General features: G+C 49.0%; 1 protein-coding gene across 3 annotated transcripts in view; it reads left to right on the forward strand.

Moving 5' to 3' along the window:
- The first annotated feature begins 4,773 nt into the window (after positions 1-4,773).
- The window catches only part of OCA2 (OCA2 melanosomal transmembrane protein), a 353,285-nt gene continuing 332,146 nt past the window's right edge, over positions 4,774-25,912 (forward strand). For 2 of the 3 annotated variants that reach the window (XM_054531033.1, XM_054531034.1), the window contains exons 1-2: positions 4,804-4,908; positions 22,737-22,984. In XM_054531033.1, coding sequence (XP_054387008.1) covers positions 22,758-22,984 — 227 coding nt within the window. In that variant the 5' untranslated portion in view covers positions 4,804-4,908; positions 22,737-22,757. 3 annotated transcript variants of the gene reach the window in all.

The raw sequence follows: 25,912 nt of genomic DNA on the forward strand, positions 1-25,912 counted from the left end.
CCCCACTTTCCACCCACCTCCACGGGCCCGGCCTCTCCATTCTCCTGCCACCCAGGGCCGCCCCTCCCCATGGAGCCTTCAGCTCAGGACGACCTGGGACTTGGGCCGGCCCCTCCCAGTCACAGGACCCACCCTCTTCAGGATGAAGTTTATAATCATTTTTATTCCTGAGTCGGTCCTGGAGTTTTTGCCCATCCCAGTCACTTTTCAAAATTGATTTTTTTCCCCACACACAAATGAGACTTTCTATTTTCCTCTAATGCATTAAAAGAAAGACATTATCGATCAGATGGTACAGAGAAGTCCCATCTACACCCACCCCACACATGTAGCCTGCCCCAGTGCACATGCTGCCTGCCAGATTGGTGCATGGGTTACACCAACACACAAGTATTATCCAGAGGCCTCGGGTTACCTCAGGGCTCACTCAGGCAGTGCCTTTTGTGGGTTTGCACGAATGTCTAATGCCCTGTATCTGCCTTACAGAATCATACAGACTAGGGCCGCTGCCCTGAAATCCCCTCCAGCTAGTCATTCCTCCGCTCCCCACTAGCTCCTGACAGCCACCGATGTTTTTACTGTCTCCGTAGTTTTACCTTTCTAGAAAGTCATCTAATTGGAATCAGGCAGTATGCAGCCTTTTCCGATTGGCTTGTTTTACTTAGTAATCTGCATTTAAGGTTCTTCTGTGTCTTTTCATGGCTTGATAACTCATTTCTTTTTAGCTCCGAATAATAAATACTCCATTGTCTGGATGCACCTTAGTTTGTTTATTCATTCACCTCCTGAAAGGCATCTTGGTTGTTTCCAAGTTTTGGCATGACAAATAAAACTGCTGTAAACACCCATGTGCAGATTTTGGGTGAACATACGTTTTCAAATAATTTAGGTAAATACCAAGGAACATTGGTTGCTGCATCATATTCTAAGAGTGTTTAGTTTTGTAAGAAACGGCCCAACTGTCTTCCAAAGTGGCTGTACCATCTTGCAGTCCCACCAGCAATGAATGGGAGTTCCTGTGACTCCACAGCTCATTACATTTAAACATGTCTTTAAAGTCCAGAATTAAAGTTCAGAAGCTAGCATCAAGCCCTCATTATTCAGTTCCTGCATCCTAAAGCTGTGGTAACTTTAAAACATGGCTCCGGCCGGGCGTGGTGGCTCACGCCTGTAATCCCAGCACTTTGGGAGGCCGAGGTGGGCGGATCACGAGGTCAGGAGATCGAGACCATCCTGGCCAACATAGTGAAACCCTGTCTTTACTAAACACACAAAAATTAGCTGGGCATGGTGGCACCGGCCTGTGGTCCCAGCTTCTCAGGAAGCTGAGGCAGGAGAATTGCTTGAACCCGGGAGGCAGAGGTTGCAGTGAGCCAAGATCACGCCACTGCACTCCACCCTGGCGACAGAGTGAGACTCCGTCTCAGAAACAAAAACAAAAAACATGGCTCCAATGTTCTTTGACATTCCTCCCCTCAAGAACTGGTGTCTGTGTCCTTCCTTGGGCTCCTTGACTTCTTGGCCAATAGAGTATGACAGAAATGACACCTGCCAGTCCTGGATGCAGGCCCTAAGGAACTGGTGGCTTCCGTTTCCTGTCTCTTGGGCCCCAGCTGCCATGCTGTAAGGAAGTCCAAGAGCTGGTGCAGGGGACACATGGCGGAGCCGACAGACCCGCCCTAGAGTGAGCAAGTGCACCTCCGGATTCTCCAGACTCAGGTCATTTCCAGCCTTCACATTGCCCTGGCTGCAGTGGGGTGCAGACGAGCTGTTTCCACTGTGCCTCTCTGAATTCCAGACCCGCAGGATCTGGGAGCTTGATAGAATGCTTGCTGAATCAAGCCAACTTCGGGCAGGGGTGGGTGCATAGGGTTTGTGGGCTGAACCATGGTAGGAACAGGCAGAGACTGGGGACTGCAGAGGCCACCTGCTGTGTGGCCCCAGAGACCCCTGGGGAGGGATTCATAAAGGGAAGCTGCAGACAGATTTCCTCATGAGGGGGCTGGAGGGCTGGGCTGGGAGGTGCTTTCTTCTCTCTGGATGCTGTGGTCCGGGGAGGCAGCCCTTTCCTGCACCCTCAGGCCTGCCCAATTGTGAGAGCTTCTCATTTTCCTGGACCATTGTCCTCTGAGTCACAACTGCCTGTCCAGGGCAAGAAGCCAAGGGTGGCTTCACTGGGTCACCCACAAACATAAAATATGCACATACACGTACACAAAAGCCACACCGCATCCCAGCCCTCTGCTTGGAAGTAGCCACCTTTGGCTTTTATATCTATTCCAATGATGCTGTTCTTTGCCAAGAACATTTAGGGGGGACTTATTTTGGGATTTCCTTCTGGAATTTCCTGGGCCAGCCAAGAAAAGTATAATTCTATATCATATCTTGTTTGGGACCCAAATCTTCATGCTCAGCTTAGGAGAAACCATGTCATTTCTGAGACTGGCCCCAATCACTTCTAACTGAAGAAGCACGGTGCCCCTTGAAGGCAAGTTTGGCCGTTAGAGTCACACACAGGCTTCCATTGATGCATCTGCGGGCAACACTCACCCTCAGCCACCAGGAGAGGAAACCCCATCTAGCCCTTAGGGTCTGGCTCTGAGGGTCAATCAACCAAGGGAACTGATTGATGGCAGCTAAAAGCCCAGAGACAGTGAGCATGTGGCTGTGCTGGGTGTAGGTGCCTGTCTGCTCGCGGGGGGGCTTTGTCACCCCACAGCTGCCCCCAGGGCTGGGACACATAGATTTGGCTCACCCGAGCCAGTCCCTGCCATGGAAGTTGGGTTTCCTCCATTACTGTAGCCACTCAGGGTCTAACCCTGGAGCTGGGGTAGGGTTGCTCCCTCCCCAGACATTCAGCAGTTACACAAAGAACTGTGACCTGCAAGGCACAGAGAGCCACACGCTTGGCCGTAGCTGTCCTGCTGGCGTTTCAAAGCCCTCGTTTTGACAGATCTGCGTGCACACCAAGAGCCTTCTGCCCGCTCAGGGAGCCTCCCCCGGGCTCTGTGCCGCGGGCCCCTTCCCACCCTGTAGCAGTGTCCCTGAGGCACTGGGAGGGGAGCAGGTGCAGTGATGAACGAGGATGAGACAGTATTTCTGGGACGGGAACTGGTGCATCAGTGGTCACAGGCTCCCTGGCGCCGCCATCCCACAAGGATGGGGTCACCATGCAGGCTGCTTGCCAGCCATATCCACACCTAATGGACACGGCGGTCTGAACTGAGGGGTCTGCACATGCGACAGTGAATGTGATCTCAGAGATCTCGGGCTCTTCTGCTGTCAGGCCCCTGGCTGGGAATTTCGGTGTCCTGGAGCCTGCCATGCTGAGGACATCCTCAGTCCCTGCTACCAGGGCAAGCCCTGGCCCACCCTGTCGCTGTGCAATGTGCTTTGTTATAACGCATAAGATCTCTTTCAGCTCTGCTGTTACACTGTGGATGGAGCCTCTTACGCCCTGCCAATTCCTGTGCAGGGCCTGGCCACTGCAGCTGTGTATGTGTGTATGTGTGTGTGTGTGTCTGTAGCTGTGTGTCTCCATGTCTGTGTGTGTATCTGTGTGTGTGTCTGTATCTGTGTGTCTGTGTATCTGTGTGTATATCTGTGTGTGTCTGTGCGTGTATCTGTGTTTGTATATCTGTATATCTCTGTGTCTGTGTATCTGTGTGTGTGTCTGTGCATGTATCTGTGTGTGTCTGTGTGTGTCTATGTATCTGTGTATCTCTGTGTCTGCGTGTGTATCTGTGTGTTTCTGTGTATCTCTGTGTGTATATCTCTGTGTGTATCTGTGCGTGTGTGTATCTGTGTGTGTGTATCTGTGTGTGTCTGTATCTGTGTCTGTGTATATCTGTGTCTGTGTATCTCTGTGTGTGTCCATGTGTGTATCTGTGTGTGTCTCTATCTTTGTGTGTATTTGTATGTATCTCTATATCTGTATCTGTGTGTCTGTAACTGTGTGTGTCTGTGTATCTGTGTCTGAGTATCTGTATATATCTGTGTGTGTCTGTGTATCTGTGTCTGTGTGTATATCTGTGTGTGTATCTGTGTGTATCTCTGTGCCTGTGTGTGTCTCTGTGTATCTGTGTGTATCTGTGCATGTGTCTGTGTGTGTCTGTATATGTGTGTCTGTGTATCTTCGTGTATCTTTGTGTGTTATCTGTATATCTGTGTCCTGTATCTGTGTGTCTGTGTATTGCTGTCTCTCTCTGTGTGTCTCTGTGTCTGTGTATATCATGTGTCTATCTCTGTATCTGTGTGTGTGTGTCTGTGTGTGTATCTGTGTGTGTCTGTGTATCTCGCGTGTGTGTCTGTGCTGCAGGAGGGGCTGTCGGCAAGTGTAACCGTGGCGTCCTGGCTGGAGGGCCTCTCAGTGCCCGCTGGGAGAGCTCTGAAGGAAACAGAATGTTCACTGAGCATTTCCCCGTTCTTTTGCGTAGGGAAAAGCCTGTCCGCGGTCCTGGGCCGCCTTCTCAGAGGTAAAGCTGGAAACTATCCCCGCGGAGAGCGCTGTCGGGGACGCCAGGGCGGCGCGGCCTTAGACGGAGCTGCTCTCAGCCCGCACCCAAGGCTCCGCCGCAGCCCGTGCCGCCGGGAGCTGGGGAGCTGGGGAGCCATGGGTGCGGAGCGGGCAAGCTGTGGGCGGGGCCTGGTGGGGAGCTTTGTGGGCGTGGCCGGGCTATGGGCGTGGCCGGGAGAGGGCGTACTATGGGCGAGGCCGCGCTGTGGGCGGGGCCGAGTGAGGAGTGCTGTGGGCGGGGCGGGGCCGGGGGCGTGCCTGGGTGGGGGACCCGCTGCGGGAGCGCCGAGCTCCCTCTGAGTTCTTACTTCGAAGGCTGTGCTCCGCTCGCCATCCAGAGCGGAGTTGCGGACCTTAAACTCATTCCTGGAGAAAGATCAGCAAGTGCGCAGGTAAAGTGCACGTGCTCCGCGGTCGGGAGGAAGGAGGCGAGGAGCCAGCCTAGCCTGGGAACAGGCAGGGAGGGTTTACACAGCCCCGGCTGAGTTGCGGCTTAGGAAGCAAGGCAAGTTCCCCTAAAGGTCAATGTGCACAGACGGGTGCGATGGAGCCGACCTAGCGCGGCTGAGTCCGCCTGGGCCTGCAGCAGCAGCAGCTGCCCCCTGAGCCCCCCGGCTCTCTGCCAGGCGACCCAGGAAAAAGTCGCCCCCTGGTGGGCCGTGAGGTCATGGGTGGGAGGAGTTTGGAAAGGTTCAGACAGCAAATGTTCCACTTGAACTCCAGGGCAGCATCTGGCACTGCGGGGCCTCCTAGCCGTGAGCCGTGGTCAGGTGTTTCCTTAGAATGGAATGCACTGGAGTGAAAACACTAAATCCCTCAAAGCTGCTTCTCTTTACTGTGGTCACACACAGTGAAATCAATGGGCATTAGTGCAGCTAGCTCTTTTCAAGGACACAATGTTAAGCACAGGCAGCCTGGTGTGTGGACGTTCTGGGTTTGCAGAACCAGGCACGGGCCAGGGGCTCAGGACAAGTGCCTGGTGCTCCCTTCCCATTGGGCGAATCAGAGCCTGGGGCCCGGTGGTGAAGCTCCCCAGGTGACTCTAATGTGCAGTGCACTTTGAGGAGCACTACTTAGACCAATGTGACAGTCTACAATGTGTAGATTTAGGGTGAGTGATTCTGAAGAAAAGAAACCCGAGGCTGTTAGCAGTTGTGGGCAGCTGCTGTCTACCTAAACCAGCTGCGGTTTGCTTGCTCGGTGAGCCTGAGCTTTGCGGGACGGGCATGGCGTCTGCCATCCAGGACCCTGGGACGGGGCCTGCCAGGGCAAGGAGCTGGGCATTGAACGCATCTGGGGATAACTATCTCTCATGGAAGAACTAATGAGGATTGAACCTGAACACAGAGGTGAAAGAGCTGAGTAGACTGCAAAGAATTGCACAAAAACTGCTTGTTCTGCAAATTTGGTTTAGAACAATTGAGTGCAGTTCACATCGGTGTAATATGATTTAGGATCATAAGTCCCTAAAGTTTCATTACACTGATGAAAAGCAAATGCCTATACTGTTCTTGTCTTATGAGAAGACCACAACCTGCAGCCCCTGGGGCAGCTGAGATCTGAGGATATCAGGAATACCAGGAATGGGGAGGTCCTGGCTGTCCCTGGAAACCCAGAAGCATGACACCTGTGTCACCTGGGTCCCCGTTTCAATGCTGGAGTGGCAGGCAGCAAGGAAATATTTTGAGTTTGACCATATGCATTTTGGAAAGATCACTGTGGCTGGGGGGTTGGGAGCAGCTGGGGGGTTGAAGAAAGCCACTGCCAAGGCCTTCCCACTGAGTGTGGTTGCCAGGCCGGGGCAGGGAAGCACTGGTGAGTTGCAGGGGGGATTCCCAGTTGGTGATGGATGGTGGGATCAGTGGGCCCCTGGGAAAGGCCAGGTGTGGCTTCAGCACTCTGGGAGTTTTGGGTACCTTTATGTCTAGGGACACAAAAAGGTAGATAGACACAGTGGTTTGAGCTGCAGAAGAGAGCTGGGCGGCCACCTGTCCACAGGTGAGGATGAGGTTTCTTGGGAGAGGAGAGAGAAAAGGGAGGCTTTTAACTGCTAGTAGTGGAAAGATGGCTTGCAATGGAGATAAAGGCTACCACAGAGGGGAGGAAAGCCCAGAGCCTGGAGGCCAGGGGCAGGATCTGGGGCAGGGGCTGACCCAGTGTGGCATTCCCCATATGCTGGAAATGTGAGAAGAGACTCCACAGGCCTGAGCTCCCTCAGCTCCTTGGGGCCGCTGGCTGTACCAGCTCACTCGCTGGTTGTTGGGTTTCCGCAGTTTCGATTTGGGGTTCTGTCACTGACCTGCAGGCAGCCGGCTTGTCGCGGACTGTGGCTCTTGCGCCGGCCACCCGCAGGACCCGCGCAGTTTCGGCGGAGCGCGGCGGGGTCCGTGTGGGTCCTACCCGTGGGGAGGTGCGGCTGGCGCGCCTGTGCTCTCGGCCCGGCCACCCACTGAGGCGCCAGGAGGCGCATTCCGCAGGGCGGCGGGTAGCAGGTCCGGTGTTTCGAGGAGCATGGGACAGAGTTTCCAAGCTGGCCTGCAGGATGGGCGAAGGGACACCGAACTACAGCGGCACAGCGCCGGGCCAAACTGCCCGCCGCTGGGGCAGCAGAGGGGGCTTGCGGCAGCGGCGCCGCGGAGAGGGGTCCTGGCCCGGGGCTGGGAGCGGGGCTGGGCGGCCGCTTGCCCGGCTGCGCGTTTGCTGGCGCTGCTCGTTCCTCCCTGAGAGGTGCGCCTGGCCTGCCGCGGGGCCGCCAGTCCCGGGGGGCCCTGCGAGCGCGGCCCTCGGCAGAGCCCACCGCCGCCTCCCGAGGCCCTCTCCCGGGCCCCGCCCCTCCTCCCAGGCTGGAAGGAGGCGTGCTCTTTCAAACAAGAACAGAAAACAGATGGAAAGCCACGATGTTTGGCTTAACGTTCTAGAAGCTTTTAACCAAGTTCACATGTTGAAAAATCCACCTGAAGGGATATACGGTCACACTCGCGGTCTCGGTCCAGGCCCGAAGTGGGGTGGGGGCAACGCACCCTACACTGCCCTCAGCAGGACACCCCTGTCTCAGCTCAGGACCGGCTGAGGAGGAGGCTGACCCCTGGACGGGCTTCTTCAGGCCTTCTTGGCCGCAGGGCTTCTCCTGCCCCCTCCCTGGGATCCGGGAACTAGAAAGAATGCTTCAAATGCAACGGTCACAGCATCGCTCCTGCGGACACGGCCAGGCTCCCGAGACACGGCCACGCCCCCGGCTCACAGTCATGCCCGACACAGAACACCTCCAACGACAAGCCACGCCCCCGGAGACACGACCACACCTCGGAGACAAGCCACGCCCCCGGAGACACGACCGAGCCCCAGGGACACGACCACGCCCCAGGAGACACAACCACGCCCCGGAGACAAGCCACGCCCCCAGAGACACGGCCACGCCCTGGAGACAAGCCACGCCCCCGAGAGCAGCCACTTCCCGGAGACACGACCACGCCCCGGAGACAAGCTACGCCCCCGGAGACACATTGACGCCTTTGCAGACACAGCCAGGCCCCCGGAGACAAGGGCCATGCTCGGAGAGACACAGCCATGCCCTGTGGACCCAGCCAGGCCCCTGCAAGCATAGCCAGGGGCGGTTTCTCGCTCAGAGGGACGCCTTGGGGCTAAGCAGCGCGTTAGGGACGATTTGGGGCCGAGCAGCGCTTTGTGGGAAGGGGAGCATTCAGTGACGGGTGTTTTCTCTGGATGTCGGACACTGTCCACCAGAGGGGAGTTGGCTGCAGAGGGACAAATTTGCCTTTCAACAGCCAAATTTTCACCTCAGCGCCTAAACCTGGTCCTTCTCGTTCCTTGCCGGTATTATGTCAGATGTTTAAAGAACTCGAAGAACAATGTTCTTTTTTTTTTTTTTTGAGACAGAGTTTCGTTCTTGTTGTCCAGGCTGGAGTGCAATGGCGCTATCTCGGCTCACCGCCACCTCCGCCTCCCTGGTTCAAGCGATTCTCCTGCCTCAGCCTCCCGAGTAGCTGGGATTACAGGCACGCACCACCACGTCCAGCTAATTTTTGTATTTTTAGTAGAGACAGGGTTTCTCCATGTTGGTCAGCCTGGTCACGAACTCCTGACCTCAAGTGATCCGCCCGCCTTGACCTCTCAAATTGCTGGGATTACAGGTGTGAGCCACAGCGCCCGGCCACAATGTTCTTAAGATTTACGAAGAAGCTGTTTTCCACACGCTATTGATCGCCGCCACTGTGAAGTCGGCGTGCGGCGCCTGCTGTCGGCTGTCGTTTCGCAGGGGCGGGGTGGGAGGGCCGCGGTCCCCCGGGCGCACCCGGGCGGGGAGTGCGCAGGGCGGCCTGGCTGGGCCACTCCTGCCCTCCCACCGGGCGCCAACCGGGGATCCGCCAGCTCGAGCTCTGCTCCGAGTCCCGCAGACCCACCATTCCTGGAGCACTCAGCCGTGCGGCCACGGGCGCGCCAGTACCAGTGGGAAAGGCCGGGGCTACTTGGACCTGGGCAGGAGGCGGTGACCCGGCCTAGCTTGAGCGCCGGCAGCACCGCTCTCTCTTGGCTGCTCCTCCTTCACACCTGCAGGGCTGGAGCCTTTTCTTGGGCTGAGCAGGTGACGGAGGCTCCTGGACCCAGTGGAGAAGGGCCCAGGCGTGGAACCCCGTCCCCTCCTCGGCAGGGCAGGTGTCAGGACCACGCCCGGCGCCGCGCCCTGGCCTCTGTCGGTCCTGGCACCGGTGCCGTCTCCCCACTCCGCCCTGGGCACGCTGCGGGAGGCGGGGCTCGGGCAGCCTTGGTGAGCTTCTGGCGCGCTCTGAAGGCCACGGCACGGCGGGGCGTCGAGGGCCTCGGAGAGACGGTGCTGGCAGCAGGGGCGGCAGGAGGGGCCCGGGCCCACCCCCACCTCGCAGGGCCCGAGGGCGGGGGCACGGTTGCAGGCAGAAAGAGCGCAGAGCCGGAGAGAGGGCCGGCAGTCGCCCACACGAACGATTTGGGGTTGGGTGTGAGGACTGGAAGGTTCCACCGACTCTGAACCATCTATTTTTTTTTTCTAAAAATAAGCCACAACCATCTATTTTTTCTTTCTAAAATTTGGTGACGACTTGGTCACTTCGGTGTGAGTCTTGCTTGGAAGGAGGGTCCTGGGCGCCATCGCAGGGAAGACCTGGAGGGGTGGGCTGGGGCTGTGGCATACTCCGCCCTGTGCCGCCGGCTTACAGCTCCCCCACCCCTCTCCCGCCAGCTGCAGGTGTCCCTACGGGCCGGAGCTCTGCCCAGGGTGGCCCTGCCCTAGGCAAGTCAAGCGCATGGGGCCCAATAAAGCAAAGCCAGGCTGAAGCTGTGGTTCCCGTGAGAGTGCAGCCACGGGCTGGGGTGAGGAGAGGGTCACCCCAGAGGACGGGCTGTGTGCTGGGGAGTGGGGTCACCCCAGAGGACGGGCTGTGTGCTAGGGTGTTGGGGTCTCCCAGAAGACGGGGTGTGAGGGTGTTGCAGTTCCCCAGAAGACGGTCTGTGTGTTAAGGTGTTGGGGTCCCCCAGAGGACAGGCTGTGTGCTAGGATGTTGGAGTCCCCCAGAGGTAGGCTGTGTGCTAGGGTGTTGGGGTCCCCCAGAGGTAGGCTGTGTGCTAGGGTGTTGGGGTCCTCCAGAGGACGGGCTATGTGCTAGGGTGTTGGCGTCCCCCAGGGGATGGGCTGTGTGCTAGGATGTTGGGGTCCCTCAGGGGATGGGCTGTGTGCTAGGGTGTTGGGGTTCCCCACAGACTGGGCTGTGTGCTAGGATGTTGGGGTCCCCCAGAGGACAGGCTGTGTGCTAGGGTGTTGGGGTCACCTAGGGGACAGGCTGTGTGCTAGGGTGTTGGGGTCCCCTAGGGGACAGGCTGTGTGTTAGGGTGTTGGGGTCCCCCAGAGGACAGGCTGTGGGATTGGAGTGCTCCATCATCTGCATGAGAGGCGATGACCAGGTGGGACTAGGAGGAGTTAGGATGTGTTTGGAAGAACTGGATGAGGAATGTGTGAGAAAGAGGGAGAGGTCGGGGTGAGCAAAGGCCTCTGTCTCCCAGGGAAGAGGCAGGAAGTGAGGTGGAACGAGAGCCCCTACTCAACCCCGGACAACCACTAACCTATTCCCCATTTATATAACTGCCGTTTCAAGAATGTTGTAGTCACGGAATCAGAGTAAATACTCTGTTGGAACTTGCTTTTTTTCATTGAGGATTTTCACTCTGGATTCCTCTACGTTGCTGTGTATGAATTGTCTGTTCCTTTTGATTGTGGCTTGGTCTTCCTGGCATGCATGCACCACAGCCTATTTCACACTCCCTTAGGGACAGACGGCTGCGTGGCTTCCAGTTTTTCATATAGCTTCTGTGAACATTCGCATGCAGGGTTTTGTGTGAATGAAAGTTTCATTTCTCTGGGATTAATGTCCAGGAGTGCAGTTGTTGGTTGGTAGTTGCAATTTTAGTTTTTTAAAAACTGTCAAACTGCTTTCCAGAGTGGCTGTACAATTTTACATTCCCATTGGTGATGCAGGAGTGAACCAGCCTCTTGAGTCCTAGGCAGCTGGTGGTGTTGTCTCTGTTTTCTTCTTTCTTTTCTTTTCTTTTCATTTTCTTTTCTTTTCTTTCTTTCTTTTTCTTTCTTTCTTTCTTTTCTTTTCTTTCTTTCTTTCTCTTTCTTTCTTTCTTTCTGTCTGTCTGTCTGTCTTTCTTTTTTGAGATGGTGTTTTGCTCTTGTCACCCAGGCTGGAGCGCAATGGCTCGCTGCAACTTCCACTTCCTGGGTTCAAGTGATTCTCCTGCCTCAGTCTCCTGGGTAGCTGGGATTACAGATGCCCACCACTACACCTGGCTAATTTTTGTATTTTTAGTAGAGATGGGGTTACACCATGTTGGTCAGGCTGGTTTCGAACTCCTGACCTCAGGTGATCTGCCTGCCTCGGCTTCCAGGTGTGAGCCACTGTGCCTGGCCTGTTTTCTATCTCAGCCTTTCTGATAGGTGTGCAGTGATAGCTCATAGTTTTAATTTGCATTTCCCTAATGGCTCACGATCTTGAACATCTTCTCACGTGCTTAGTTGCCATGTGCATATCCTCCTTAGTGAAATCTTTGCCCATTTTACTTTTTTTTTTTTTTTTTACTTTTGAATTTTGAAAATTGTTTAGGAGTGGTGAGAGGGAACATTCTTGCCTTGTCTTCCTGAGAAAGCTTCAGGTTTCTCACCATTAGGCATAATGTTAGCTCTATGTCTTTTGTAGATGTTCTTTAATAGGTCTGAGGAAGTTCCTCTCTATTCCTAGTTTTCTTAGTTTTTGTTTCATCATTAATTGGTGTTGAATTTTGTTAAATGCTTTTTCTGCATCAATTGATATCACCATGTGATTTTTCTTCTTTAGCTTGTTAATATGGTAGATTACATTGCTTGATATTTTTCACAGTTTTATTGAGATTATAATTAAATACCATATAATTCACCCATTTAAAGTGTACAAATTCATACCTGTAATCCCAGGACTTTGGGAGGCTAAGGTGAGAGGATCACTTGATCCCAGGAGTTTGAGACCAGACTGGGCACCATAGCAAGACCTTGTCTCTACTAAAAATAAAAAATTAGCTGAGTGTGGTGGTGTGTGCCTGTGGTTCCAGCTACTTGGGGGCTGAGGTGGGAGGATCACTGAGCCTGGGAGGACAAGACTGCAGTGAGGCGTGATTGCACCACTGCACTCCAGCCTGGGTGACAGAGAGAGACCCTGTTTCGAAAAAAAAGTACAATTTAATGGTTTTTTTCAGTATATTCACTGAGTTGTGTGACCATCACCATGATCAATTTTAGAGCATTTTTATTAACCCAAGTGAAACTCCACATTCATTAGCATTTGTTCTTCATTTCCCTCCAACCCTATCCCCTCCCCTAGCCATAGGCAGCAACTAATTTATTTTATTTTATTTCCCTATGGATTTACCTGTTCTGAAGATTTTATATATACATGGAGTCAGGCAATATGTGGCCTTTTGTGACTAGCTTCTTTCACTGAGCATGTTTCCAAAGGTTATCCATGTTTCAGCATGTGTCAGACACCATTCATTTTTATTGTCAAATAATCCACTGTGTGTATATACCACATTTTATTTATTTAGTAGTGGACATTTGGGTTGTTTGTACTTTTTTTGAGATGGAGTCTTGCTCTGTCACCCAGACTGGAATGCAGTGGCACGATCTCAGCTCACTCCAACCTCCGCCTCCTGGATTTAAATGATTCTCCTGCCTCAGCCTCGCAAGTAGCTGGGGTTACAGGTGCCCACCACCATGCCTGGCTAATTTGTGTATTTTTAGTAGAGATGAGGTTTTGCCATGTTGGCCAGGCTGGTCTCAAACTCCTGACCTCAAGTGATCCTCCTGCCTCAGCCTCCCAAAGTGCTGGGATTACAGGTGTGAGCCACTGTGCAGGGCCAGGTTGTTTCCACTTTTAGGGTATTATGACTAATGATCCTATTAATGTTATTGTACACATTTTTGTGTGGACATATGTTTTCATTTCTCACGGGCATATTCCTACAAGTGGAATTGCTAGGTCATATGGTAGCTCCATGTTCAACATTGATTGATTTTTGAACATTGAACCAGCCTTGCATTCCTGGAACAAACCCTACTTAGTTATGTGTGTAGCTCTTTCGACATATTACTGAATTCCCTTTGCTAATATTTTGTTAAAGATTTTTGCACCATATTCATAAGAGATATTGGCCTGTAGCATTTTTTCTTTGTACTGTATCTGATTTTGATATCAGGGTAATATTGTCTTCATAAAACTCACTGATGAGGTATACCTGATTTTCTATTTTCTGGAAGAGATTGTATAGAATTCGTGTTAATTTAAATGTTCGGTAGAATTCTCTAGTGAAACCATCTGACCCTAGAGGTTTCTTTTGTACAAATTCAAATTTAATTTACTTAACAGAAATTATAGAGCTATTCAAATTACCCATTTTATATTGGATGAGTTATAGTAATTTGTGCTTTTTGAGGAATCACTAAGTTTTCCAAGTTATGTGTGTAAAGTTGTAAAATGGCAATCTAATATACCATTATTATTCTTTGATGTCTTCAGGGTCTGTAATGGTATTTCCTGTTTCATTCCTGACATTAATAACTTTCATTCTCTCTTTTTTCTTTGCCAGTCTTGCTAGAGGATTGTTGATTCCACTGATATTTTCAAAGAAGTAGCTCTTGGTTTCATTGATTTTTTTCTACTGTTTTTGTTGATTTGTTTTCTATTTCATTGATTTTTAATCTCAGCTTCATTATTTCTCATTTCTGCTTGCTTTGGGTTTATTTTCCTCTTCTTTTTCTAGGTTCTTGGGATGAGAGCTTATATTATTTTTGAGACTTGCTCTCCTTTTGATACTAGCATTTATGCTGTAAATTTCCTCCCATCACTGATTTAGCTGTGTTCTGCCAATTTTGATATGTTGTATTTTCACTTTCATTCAGTTCAATATAATTCTGATTTCCCTTGAGACTTTCTTTTTGCATCCTGGATTATTTGGAAGTATGTTTAATTTCCAAGTATGCAGATTTTCCTCCTCTCTTTTTGTTACTTATTTCTAATTTGATTGCATTGTGGCAGATTTCAATTCTTTTAAATTTGTTGAGGTTTGGTTTGTGGTCCAATGTGTAGTCTATCTTGGTGTATGTTCTGTAGGCACTTTGTAAGAATATTCTGCTGTTGTTGGATGGAGTGTTCCATAAATATTGATTATATTCTATTGGTTGATGGTGTTGTTCAGTTCTTCTGTAACTACACTGATTTTCTGTCTAGTTCTATTAATTGCTGAGAGATAAATGTTTAAGTCTCTAACTATAAAACTATACTATAAATGTGTCTTTCTCCTTTTAGTTCTATTAGTTTTTGTGTTAGATATTTTGCAGCTCTGTTGTTTTGTGCATATGTGTTTAGGATTTCTGTGTCTTCTTGGTAAAGTGACCTTTTTATCACTACAAGATGTCTCTCTCTGTGCCTGATAATTTTCTTTGCCTTGAAGTTTAGCATATATTACATGAATATAACCTCTCCTAATTTCTTTGGATTGATGCTTGAATGATATATCTTTTTCCATCCTTTTACTTGCACCCTACCTATATTGTTATTTAATTTTATTTTTCAACTTTTATTTTAGATTTGGGGCTACATGTGCAGGTTATTACAAAGGCATGTTGTGTGACACTGAGGTTTGGTGTACCACTGAACCTGTCACCCAGGTAGTGAACACGGTCCTCAATAAGTAGTTTTTCAAGCCTTGACCTCCACCCTCTTTCCCTGCTCCAGTAGTCCCCAGTGTCTGTTGTTCTCATCTTTATGTCCATGTGAACCCATATACTGTTATTTTAGAAGGAAATTTCTTATAGACCTCACATAGTTGAGTCATATTTTTAAATTCACTCTGCCAATTCGTCTTTTAGTTGATGTATTCAGACCATTTACATGTAATGCATTTTTTTCTGATATGTTAGGGCTATGGGTAAATTGAACATTTTTTTAGAATTCCATTTTGATTTGTTGTTGCGGGAAGTCAGGGATCCTGAATGGAGGGACCGGCTGAAGCCATGGTAGAAGAACATAAATTGTGAAGATTTCATGGACATTTATTAGTTCTCCAAATTAATACTTTTATAATTTCTTACACCTGTCTTTACTGCAGTCTCTGAATATAAATTGTGAAGATTTCATGGACACTTATCACTTCCCCAGTGAATACCCTTGTGATTTCCTATGCCTGTCTTTAATCTCTTAATCCCATCATCTTCATAAGCTGAGGATGAATGTTGCCTCAGGACCCTGTGATGATTGCGTTAACTGCACAAATTGTTTAAACAATATGAAATCTGGGCACCTGGAAGAAAGAACAGGATAACAGCAATGTTCAGGGAGCAAAGGAGGTAACCTTAAAGTCTGGTGGCCTGTGGGCCTGGAGGAACAGAGCCATATTTCTCTTCTTTCAAAAGCAAATAGGAGAAATATCGCTGAATTCTTTTTTCTCAGCAAGGAACATCCCTGAGAAAGAGAATGTGTCCCTAAGGGGGGGGCCTCTAGAATGGCCGCTTTGGGGACGTCTGTCTTTTATGGTTGTAGATAAGGGATGAAATAAGCCCCGGTCTCCCGTAGCGCTCCCAGGCTTATTAGGATGAGGAAATTCCCACCTAATAAATTTTGGTCAAACCGATTGTCTGCTCTCAAACCCTGTCTCCTGAAAAGATGTTATCAAAGACAACATGTGCCTAAAACTTCATTAGCAATTTTAATTTTGCCCTGGTCCTGTGATCTCGCCCTGCCTCCATTTCCCTTGTGATATTTTATTACCTTGTGAAGCATGTGATCTCCGTGACCCACACCCTATTCGTACACTCCCTCCCCTTTTGAAAATCACGAATACAAACTTGCTGGTTTTACGGCTCAGGGGGCATCACGGAACCTACCGACATGTGATGTCTCCCCTGGACACCCAGCTTTAAAATTTCTCTCTTTTGTACTATTTCCCTTTATTTCTCAGACCGGCTGACACTTAGGGAAAATAGAAAAGAACCTACATGAAATATCGGGGGTGAATTTCCCCTGATAATTTATCTATAATGTTTCTTGGTGTATCTCTTTTATAGCTTTTTAAAGTTGTTCTAGGTATTAAAGTATATATACACATTACTTGTCACAGTCTACTGATGCCATCATTTTATCAGTTTGAGTAAAATCAAGAAAACGTACCTCCTTTTACATCCTTTACCTCTCTCATTTGTTATAGAATTGTCTTGACGATTTCCTCTGCATACATTGATAAACACGTCAAGGAGTGTTAAAATTTTTGCTTCAAACATTCAACAGGATTTAGGAAAATCAAGAGGAGAGGGAAAACATATTTACCTATGTATAAATGTTATTCAATAGCATGCTATCAACAGTAGATGACAGAATTATTTCCATTAAGCACTTGCATTCTCTCAATGAAAACAGCACATGACGCATCTGTTAAGAATCTTGCTTGGACTTACCTTTCTTTTCCCTTTGAGATGCAGTTTTGCTTTTGCTGCCCAGGCTGGAGTGCGATGGTGCAGTCTCAGCTCACTGCAACTTCCACCTTCTGGGTTCAAATGATTATCCTGCCTCAGCCTCCCAAGTAGCTAGGATTACAGGTGTCCGCCACCACGCCTGGCTAATTTTTGTATTAGCCAGATGGGGTTTCACTATGTTGGCTAGGCTGGTGGCAAACTCCTGACCTCAGGTGATCCACCCACCTCGGCCTCCCAAAGTGCTGGGATTACAGGTTGTGAGCCACCACACCCAGCCTGGACTTACTTTTTATTTTATTATTATTTTTTGAGATAGGGTCTCACTCTGTCACCCAGGCTTGAGTTCAGTGGCACAATCCTGACTCACTGAAGCCTCGACTTTCCTGGCTCAGGTGGTTCTCCAACCTCAGCCTCCTGAGTAGCTGGGACTATAGGCATGCACCACCATGCCTGGCTAAGTTTTTGTAGTTTTAATAGAGATGGGATTTTGCCATGTTGCCCAGGCTGGTCTCAAACTCCTGGGCTCAATGAATCTGCCTCCCTTGGCTTCCCAGAGTGCCAGGATTACAGGCGTGAGCCACCATGCCTCTCCTTACCTATATTCTTTTACCTTCCTGATGTTCTAAAATGTATTTTTTCATTTTTCCTTTCTGTTTAGAGAACTTCCTTTAGCCATTCTTTCATGGTAGGTCTGCTGGCAATAAATTTTTAGTTTTCTTTAAAAACATCTTGATTTCTCTTTCACTGGATATAAGCTTCTGGCTTGACTGTTCCTTCCTCTCATTACTTGAAAAATGTTATGTCACTTTCTTCTGGCCACCATGGTTTCTGTCATCTGAATTGTTTTTTCCCTGTAGGGACATTTTAATTTCTCTCTTTAAGACTTTTTTCTTTACTTTTAGTTTTTAAAATTTTGCCCACTATATATGTTGGTGTGGATTTCTTTGGGATTATCTTGTTTGGGGTTTGCTCAGCTTCTCAAATCTATAGGTTTATGTCTTTTGCCACATTTAGGAAGTTTTCAGCCATGAGATCTTCGAATACTTTTTAAGCTACATATTCTTCATCATCTTCTTCTGGCATTTGGATTATATGAAAGTTAGATCTTTTGTTATGGTCCCATAGGTCTCTGAGGTTCTGACAAATTGTTTTAGACTATATTTTCTCTATTGTTCAGGTTGAGTAATTTCTATTGTTCTATCTTCCACTTATTGATTCTTTTCTCTGTCCCCTCCGTTTTACTGTTGAGTTCATTTTTGCATTTTAAATTTTGCTATTGTGTTTTTCAGTTTCATTTGAGTCTTATTTGCTGAGACTTTCTGTGTTTCATTTGTTTCAAATGTGTTTATTTCTCGTTGAAGCATTTTTATTTTGGGTGATTTAAAAATATTTTTTCAGATAATTCTAACATCTCCATCATCTTGGTGTCATCATCTATTTTCTTTCAAGTTGAGATTTTCCTGGTTATCACTATGACAGGTGGTTTTGAGTGAAACCTGCATATTTTGAGTATTACATTATAAGACTCTAATCACCACTTAAACCTTCTGTTTAGTTGCCTTCCTTTGACACCACTCCAGCAGAAGGGCCTGACACTGTCTCATTGCTGCCAGATAGGGTTAGAAGTTCAGGTTCCCCAAGATGGGGAAGGATTCCACCTTATTGCTGGGTGGTTGTGGGACCTCTGCCTCTCACTAGGCCTCTGCTGATATCACCCTGGCTGAGTGGGGTGGGACACCTCATTACTGCTCACTACTGACCTCTAGTGACACCATTGGGGGGTGGCCTCATTACTGCTGAGCAGAAGTGAATGCCCTAACTCTCCATTTGGCCTCCTCTGACACTATGTCAGCAAGGAAGGAGAGGGGTCCCTTTTACTGCTGGGCAGGGATGAAGTCCAGGCTCCTCACATGGTGGTCCCCACTTAAGCCATTGGGGGAGGAGTGTGTAGGGAGGAGGTGGAACTCCCTAGCACTCAGCAACTGTGAATGTCCAAACTCCCTACTCTGCCTTTTGCGAAGCATCCCTGTGAGGACTGGGGGCCAGGCACTGTGTAATAGCCTTTGGAGGGTGCCCACTCAGCCTTTGCTCTCCTGAGTGGATGTGGGTCTGCAGTATTAGGCTGCAGTAGAACAGATACTGTCTAAAAGCTTTCTGTCTTGCTAGGCTACTCATTTCCTGGTCCTTTGGCTGGGGGCAGGCTTCTCTTGGGGCTTTTTGTTCTAAACATCAGGTTTTTAGTTGTACTTAGCAGGAAGAACAGGGAAAAGTAGGTCTTCTCTGTCTTCCTGAAAGCACCAGTCCTGAGCTGTATATTTTTAGTGTTGGCAGATAGGACAGTATGTTTGCATGCCAGCTTGTGAGGTTTGGGATGGGGAGGAATGCAACAGTGCAGTCTGGGTGGGGGTGGGAGCAGGTGGGCTCCACTGTACCTGGCAGGGCTGTAGACAAGTGTGTCCTTGAGAGGCTGGGCTTTTATTCTCATTGCTTCTAGTTTTGCCAGCACGGCCATTCTGGGGTGTTTTGCTCTTGGAGACATTCCTCACTCTTGCCCTACTGTGTTCTGAATCCCAGTGTCTGACTCCAGCTTGGGCTCTGGCTTGGGTTCAGCCAATAGGAGACTCTTCTAGGAGATTAGGGGAGGGAGGATGCCCCACTCTTCTTTGGGGCATCTCTTCTGGGGCTCCAGCTCCTTCTAGAAGTTCTCAGAGTAGCTTCTATTTCCTTCTTGGACCCTGGCTGATTCAGACAGTGAAGGGAGCAAGAGGCAGAGGCAGCAGCTGGGAGTGAAAGGGGGTGTGGGGTTTAAGTGGGAAATGGAGGAGAGCAGGTGTGTACACTGTCTGGGGAGGTGTGGTGGGATTGCTGGGCAGTACTGGGGCCCACCTGGAGTTCCTCATATGATGTCATCTGCAGGCATAGGCAGCAAGGAAGGTTTTCTACAGCCATGTTCAGCTGCTAAGCAGGGTTGGGATTTGGCCACAGGTGGCAGACTCTAGGGGCCCATGGTCCCCACTTCCTGGTGTTCACACCCTGGTTTAGTCCCCTCCCTCTGAGTGTGGGCAGGCAGGACCCAGGACTGACCTCCAGCTGACAGAATACAGCAAAGTGGTGGATGTCCCCCTGACACGTAATAGCCTATAAAACTCTGCCTCACTGCTGCTCGCTCTCCAGATGCTCCTTGTTGCCTGATAAGGCAAGTAGACATACTGGAGGAGCCCACATGGTGAGGATGCAGGAGCCTGTTGGGGTGAAGGGGGCCTCTGAGGGGGCCTCCTGTAACAAAACACCGTAAACTTCTTGCTGGCCCACAGCCAGCAAGAAGCTGTGGCCCTGAGTCCTGCAGCCACCAGGACATGGATCCTGTCTGCACTGAGTGACCTTGGCAGCAGATTTTTCCCCAGTTGAGCTTCTAGATGAGATCACAGCCCAGTGGCCCCTTGAGATCCCAAGCAGACAACCCAGTTGAGCCACCCTGGCCTTGACTCACAGAAACTCTGAGATTATACACGTGTGTGCTTTTTAACAGGTACACTTTGTGGTGATTTGTTTTGAAGCAATAAAAAACTCGTTTATCAGGTAAGTTTGAGAGAATGAGTTGAGGCAAGTAAGAGGAGGGTGTTTGCTGGACCACAGAGGCTCCACCGGGAAAGAGGGGAGTGAGGTCTTGGAGAAGGGACACGGCCTGAAAGAGAATGGACATTTGTTGCACTAAGGGTGGGTGGTATGTTCCTCTGTGAGTCCATTCATGCTGCTGTAACAAAACACCATAAACTGATGACTTATGCCACAAACATAATTTCTCACAGTTTGGGAGGCACCCAAACTGTGAGGCACAGCACCAACAGATTCAGTGTCTGGGGAGGGCCCACCTCCTGGTTCACAGACAGTATCTTCTCGCCGTGTCCACACATGGTGGAGAGAGGAGCTGAGCTCTCCCGCGACTCTCAGAAGGGTCTGGAGCTGATTCATGAGAGCTCTACCCTCAGGGCCTCTCCAAATCCCAGTCACCTCCCTGAGACCCCACCTCTGAATACCATCCCATTACAGGGGAGGGTTTCAGCCTCTGAGTTAGTTGGAGGGCACATGCACATTCAGTCTGCGACAATTCCAATGGCATGTTCTTCTAAAGAAGCTGGGTGTTTTAGGAGGGGCAATGGTGCCCTGGAATTGTCAATGGAGAGCAGAAGGACCCCCTCTAAAGTCTCAGCAGGACCAGTTACATAATTTGTGGGGCCCTTTGTTCAAAAACCAGGGAAAATGCCATTAATGGTAAGGATAAAGTTTTCTCCTTTCATCCATAGTCTCTCTCTCTGGGCTTCTCATGGTGCTTTTAAATTGGTATTTAATGTCATTATTCTAAATAAAAAAAATTAAATTTTAAATTGTTAGCATTACTTTTACTAGTCATCTTTATATCATGCCACATCAGTTTTAAATGAAAATATTGAAACATTTAGCTCGTGTGTGGAAAAAAGTTGTGAAATCAGACAACTTTTTTGTAGCTGGTATGTACATTTGTACTTTGTTCTTACCAGGCAGTGGAGCCATTGTCTAAAACCAATGCAACTGCTTTATCTCACTTTTATGATACAAGAACATTCTGCTGACATGGGCTGCCTTCGGCTCACTGGTTTGTGAGTGATCACTCTCAGCATAAGTGGTTGGTTAAAGCAGGGAAATAACAATGCTGAGAAGCATATATGGACTTCCTTTGTCGTTCAGGTTTCTTCGAATGTCATGTCTTTCTATATTTGAAGTAAGTTCTGGCTCTACCAGGAAGTGTGCGTCTGGGGCTGTCAGTGCTTGGCTTACTCAGCTGCAGACATGACACGTCTTGTACTTGCTTTGAGTCTCAGCAAACTCCCGTCATCCTGGGCCCACTGGAATTCTATGCTCATGGGGCATTGTGAAGACTGTATGTGAAACACGCGATTAGGAGTGGCGATGCACTACTGTGCTAACTCCAGCCCTAGCACGTGCCTTTGCATCTCAGCGCCAGAAATCCTGCTTGGCCAAAGTGCACAGTAAGTCCTGGCTTCACGGCAACCCTGGACAGCAAACCAAGCGGCTGCAAGGCCAAAGGTCATTTCTGGTGCTGTAGGATGCTTGAAAATGTAAAAAATAAAATGGTAAATGGTTTGAAATATAAGCCCCAAAGTAGGACAGCATAACTTTACAAGTATGGGAATAGTTCTTACTTTTATCATAGGCATTATTATATTCTCACCAGAAAAGTATTAATTTGCTAAATGCAAAAAATGTAAAAATCATAGACGAGACAAAACCAAAGGAAAAGGACCCTCGTGGGCACTTTCGCCATCCAGAGGTAGCCATGTTTTGGAGGGTGTGTCTTTTGGGCCTCTGTTCTACATATGCAATTTATACATATTTATTTCAATAAAAACATCAGAGTGTACCACTTGTGCTTATTCTTTCCACATCCTTAGCATTTCCCCCTAGCAAGAACCATCTCTTAACTCATTTTTAATGTAGCACTGAATTTCATGCTGTGCACACATCACAATTTACTTAACTAGCTCTCTGTTGCTGAACACTTAAGCCACTGCTAAGGTGTCCGGAGTTGGTTCCTTCTGGTGGGTTCTTGGTCTCCCTGACTTCAAGAACGATGCTGCAGACCTTTGCAGTGAGTGTTACAGCTCTTAAAGGTGGCACAGACCCAAAGAGTGAGCAGCAGCAAGATTTACTGTGAAGAGCCAAAGAACAAAAGTACCCACAAATTAGAAAGGGAGTCCAGCGGGGTGGGGGTGGGGGGTGGTCAGCTTTTTATTGCCTTATTTGTCCCCGCCTATGTCCTGCTGATTGGTCCATTTTACAGAGTGCTGATTGGTCCACTTTACAGAGTGCTGATTGGTCCATTTGATAGAGTGCCGATTGGTGCGTTTACAATCCTTTAGCTAGACACAGAGCACTGATTGGTGCATTTACAATCCTTTAGCTAGACAGAAAAGTTCTCCAAGTCCCCACTCCACCCAGGAAGTCCAGCTGGCTTCACTTCTCACTGGTGTGAAATGCTCTTGCGTGGTTGGGATGCTGGAACTCTGGGACCGCCTCCGTAGAAGCAACCTTCCTACTGTACGGACTGCCAAGGTGCAAACGTTAGTCCCAGTGTGCCTTTCATCAAGAGTGGTTTCTTTCTGGCTGCCCTAGAGAGAAGACTGGCAGTGGAGCATGCATCTGGAGGGCAGAGACGGCAGGCGGTACCCCGGCGCGCCGGCAGTGGAGCTCTTGCAGACGTCCGTGCCCACTGGACTCGCTGAACTTGCAGCCGGCAAGGGCAGGCCTCCGCGGGGAGCCGACGGGGCTGACCCCTCGCACTCCTGCTCCAGCGGGGCCACCGGGCAGAGCTCTTGGGCTCCTGCAGGCCAGGAGTTTGCTTCATTCCTCACAAAAGGGAGGTGAGTTTAAAATAGTGCCATCTTCTTATAAATGTGGACTTCACACAGATTGGGTTTCCGTGAGCATCGTTCCCCCACGTTTGTTGTGGGAAAAATTTCCAGAAATTTTGCAAGAATTTTTCCAGCATTAGATCTCTTTCGTGACTTAGTTTTTGATGACTGATATTTGTAAAATATGATGAACTTAATTTAGCTCCAAAAGATAATAAAAATAGAAAAGAGAGTTTGTAGCATGAAAACTTAACACTGAGTATATTATTTAAGGTATTGCAATTATTCTGCAATTTTGGAAAGCATATGTCTCTTAGGGCATGCCTTATTTCTATACATATAGCAAGTGAATTAACTGAGTATTGTTTTTATGTCAGAAAAGTCAGAATTTACATAAAAGGAAATTTAAAAATAATTTCAACTTTTATTTTAGATTCAGGGGTTAAATGTGCAGGTTTGTTACCTGGGTATATTATGTGATGCTGAGATTTGGGGTACGACTGATCACCCGGGTAGTCAGCATGGTACCCAATAGTTACTTTTCCATCCTCCCTCCTCCCGCCCCTGTGTGGTCTTGAGTGTCCCCTGCTGCCTTCTTTATGTCTATGTGCATCTGGGGGTTAGCGCCCACTTGTCATGAGAATATGTGGTATTTGGTTCCCTGTTCGTGGGTTAATTCGCTTGGATAATGGCCTCCAGCTACATCCATGTTGCTGCAAAAGACATGATTTCATTCTTTAAGAAAAAATTGGATACATCTTTGAATATTTACTTATGTAAAGACAATGAATGGTTTTTACATGTCAATGCTTATACTGCAAACCCATAATTTGCAGTTCACACAGATGTCCTTGTAATGAGAAAAGCAGCATCCTATGAGTAGGTGTCTCTGCCTGTCTTTGTTGGGCCATGTCCATTACATGGCAGATCTGAGGATCCTCATTCCCACAGCCAGAGCCCCGACCCCTGCAGTACTGATGGTCTCTCCAGCCTTTAACAAAGCCCCACAGAATTGCATGCGGGTGTGGTGCATGCTGCTGCTGTCATCCTGCCCGCTCCAGGGGGAGCTCCCCAGCGTGCGTGCTCATCTTTCACTGAATGTTTCTATTGACTTATAGTCTATGCTGTCCTTTTGCAAGTGGTGAAACTTTGAGTTGCTCTCTTTGGCAACGTGTTTTGAGGTTTCTCTGCGCTGAAGCCTGTAGCTCTGGTTCATTCGTGTGAACTCCTTGCATAGAATTTCATTATGTGAACATTCATACATGTTCTCCTGTTGGCGGCTTTTCAGTTTCTGCTCCTCACCCCCCAGTATGTGCTATTAAAGACAGCCTGCAGCAAATGTTCTTTGTTATGTACTGAATGTGTCTGTTCCCCCCAGATTCATATTGAATATTCTGAGTATTAACCTTCTCTGGTCCCATGTTTCAGGATCTTCTCCCAGCGAGAGGCTTGCCTTTTCCTTTTCTTTAAAGAGTGTTTTGTTGGGAAGTGTCTAATATGGCCGGAAGGACTGTGTGGCCTGTGCATGAGGAGGCAGATGAGGCAGCAGGATTGTCCCAGCCAGGATGTGAGTGATGGAAGGTAATGTTCAGCTTCCAGTGAGACAAGAATTGGGAAAACCAGAAGAGCATATGTTGCATATGTTCCAAGTTCTTTGACCTCACTTCTTGCTTCGATGTATAGTGTACCAAGGGCAGACTGTGGCCTGTCATGAGCTCCACAGGCAGGAGGCACTGGGCAGCCAGGCAGGATTCTGGGTGGAGGAGGAAGGAGAGCGTGGAGAGGTGCTGACAGGCACAGGCACATGGGGGCAGGAGCTGGCAGGTGTGGTGGTCCAGTGAAGCGAGGGTTGAGGGTGCCCTGACCCCACAGCCTGCCCAGGGCGTGGCGGGGGGGGGGTGTCGGGATGGCACTGGCAACTACCTAGGCTGAGTGTGGAGATGCCAGAAGGTGTCACCCTTGTCCGCAGGCATGAGCCCTCATGAGTGAGCAGCACCTCCCATGCGGAGCTTCTCCCAGGAGGAGGAGCGACAGGGAACCGCAGCTCTCAGCACCATGAGGAGAATGGCATGTTGGCCCAACCCACCCAGTGAGGGCTCTCGGGGGAAGGGCTCACTGGTGTGAATGTCTGAGTGTGGAGGGCACAGGCTGTTGCCCACATGATCCTAGGTGAGCCCCCTGAAACAGCACACTCCTGGGCAGGTGTGTGGCCATGTCGCCTGGTGGCCATGTACACAGTATCCTAGCACTGTCATCTCAGGCCAAAGGTTACTGAAGGGTTTTATTACATTTGGCCCTTCTTGTTTCATGAAAATAGGCAGAAAATGAAAAAAAAACAACAGTATTCTTATCAGAGAAAAGATATGTAAGTCTTTGAATCTACCATAGGTGGGAGTCTTAGGTATGTGGAAACCAGCAAACCCCTTAGCCTCAATGAAGTCAAACTTATCTGTTACGGGTTCAGTTGTGAAGAGAATGAGCAGAACGAAAGGACACTATGAGATGCTGCAAATAGATTGCTTCAGACTGTTGAAAAGGTAATTTAGGGGACTGTACTGGCCTATGTTTTAGCTCTCAGGGAATCATCCCCTTGTAGCCTGGTTTTCTGTCGTTTGTGCAGGAGAGAAGCAGGCAGAGGCTGTACCCTGCCATGTCCCCTTTTTCCTTTGGCTCCCAGGCAGCTCAGGTGCAATTTCTTGGGTCAGTTACATCACCTGTGCACAAACTGATTACTAGGTATTTTCTTAAAATGATTAAAATCTGTGTGAAACAAGGCAGGATATACATATAAAGAAAGCTGGAAGGAAGAGTGAATTCAGGATCTATTGCCAGGTAACAAATTTCTCCCAAACTTAGCAGCTTAAAAGAGTACATATTTATTTTCTCAGTTTCATGGGTCAGAAATCTGGGCACAGCTGACCTAGGTCCTCTGCTCAG

Source organism: Pongo abelii, chromosome 16, assembly GCF_028885655.2.
Source record: "Pongo abelii isolate AG06213 chromosome 16, NHGRI_mPonAbe1-v2.0_pri, whole genome shotgun sequence".
NCBI lineage: Eukaryota > Metazoa > Chordata > Mammalia > Primates > Hominidae > Pongo > Pongo abelii.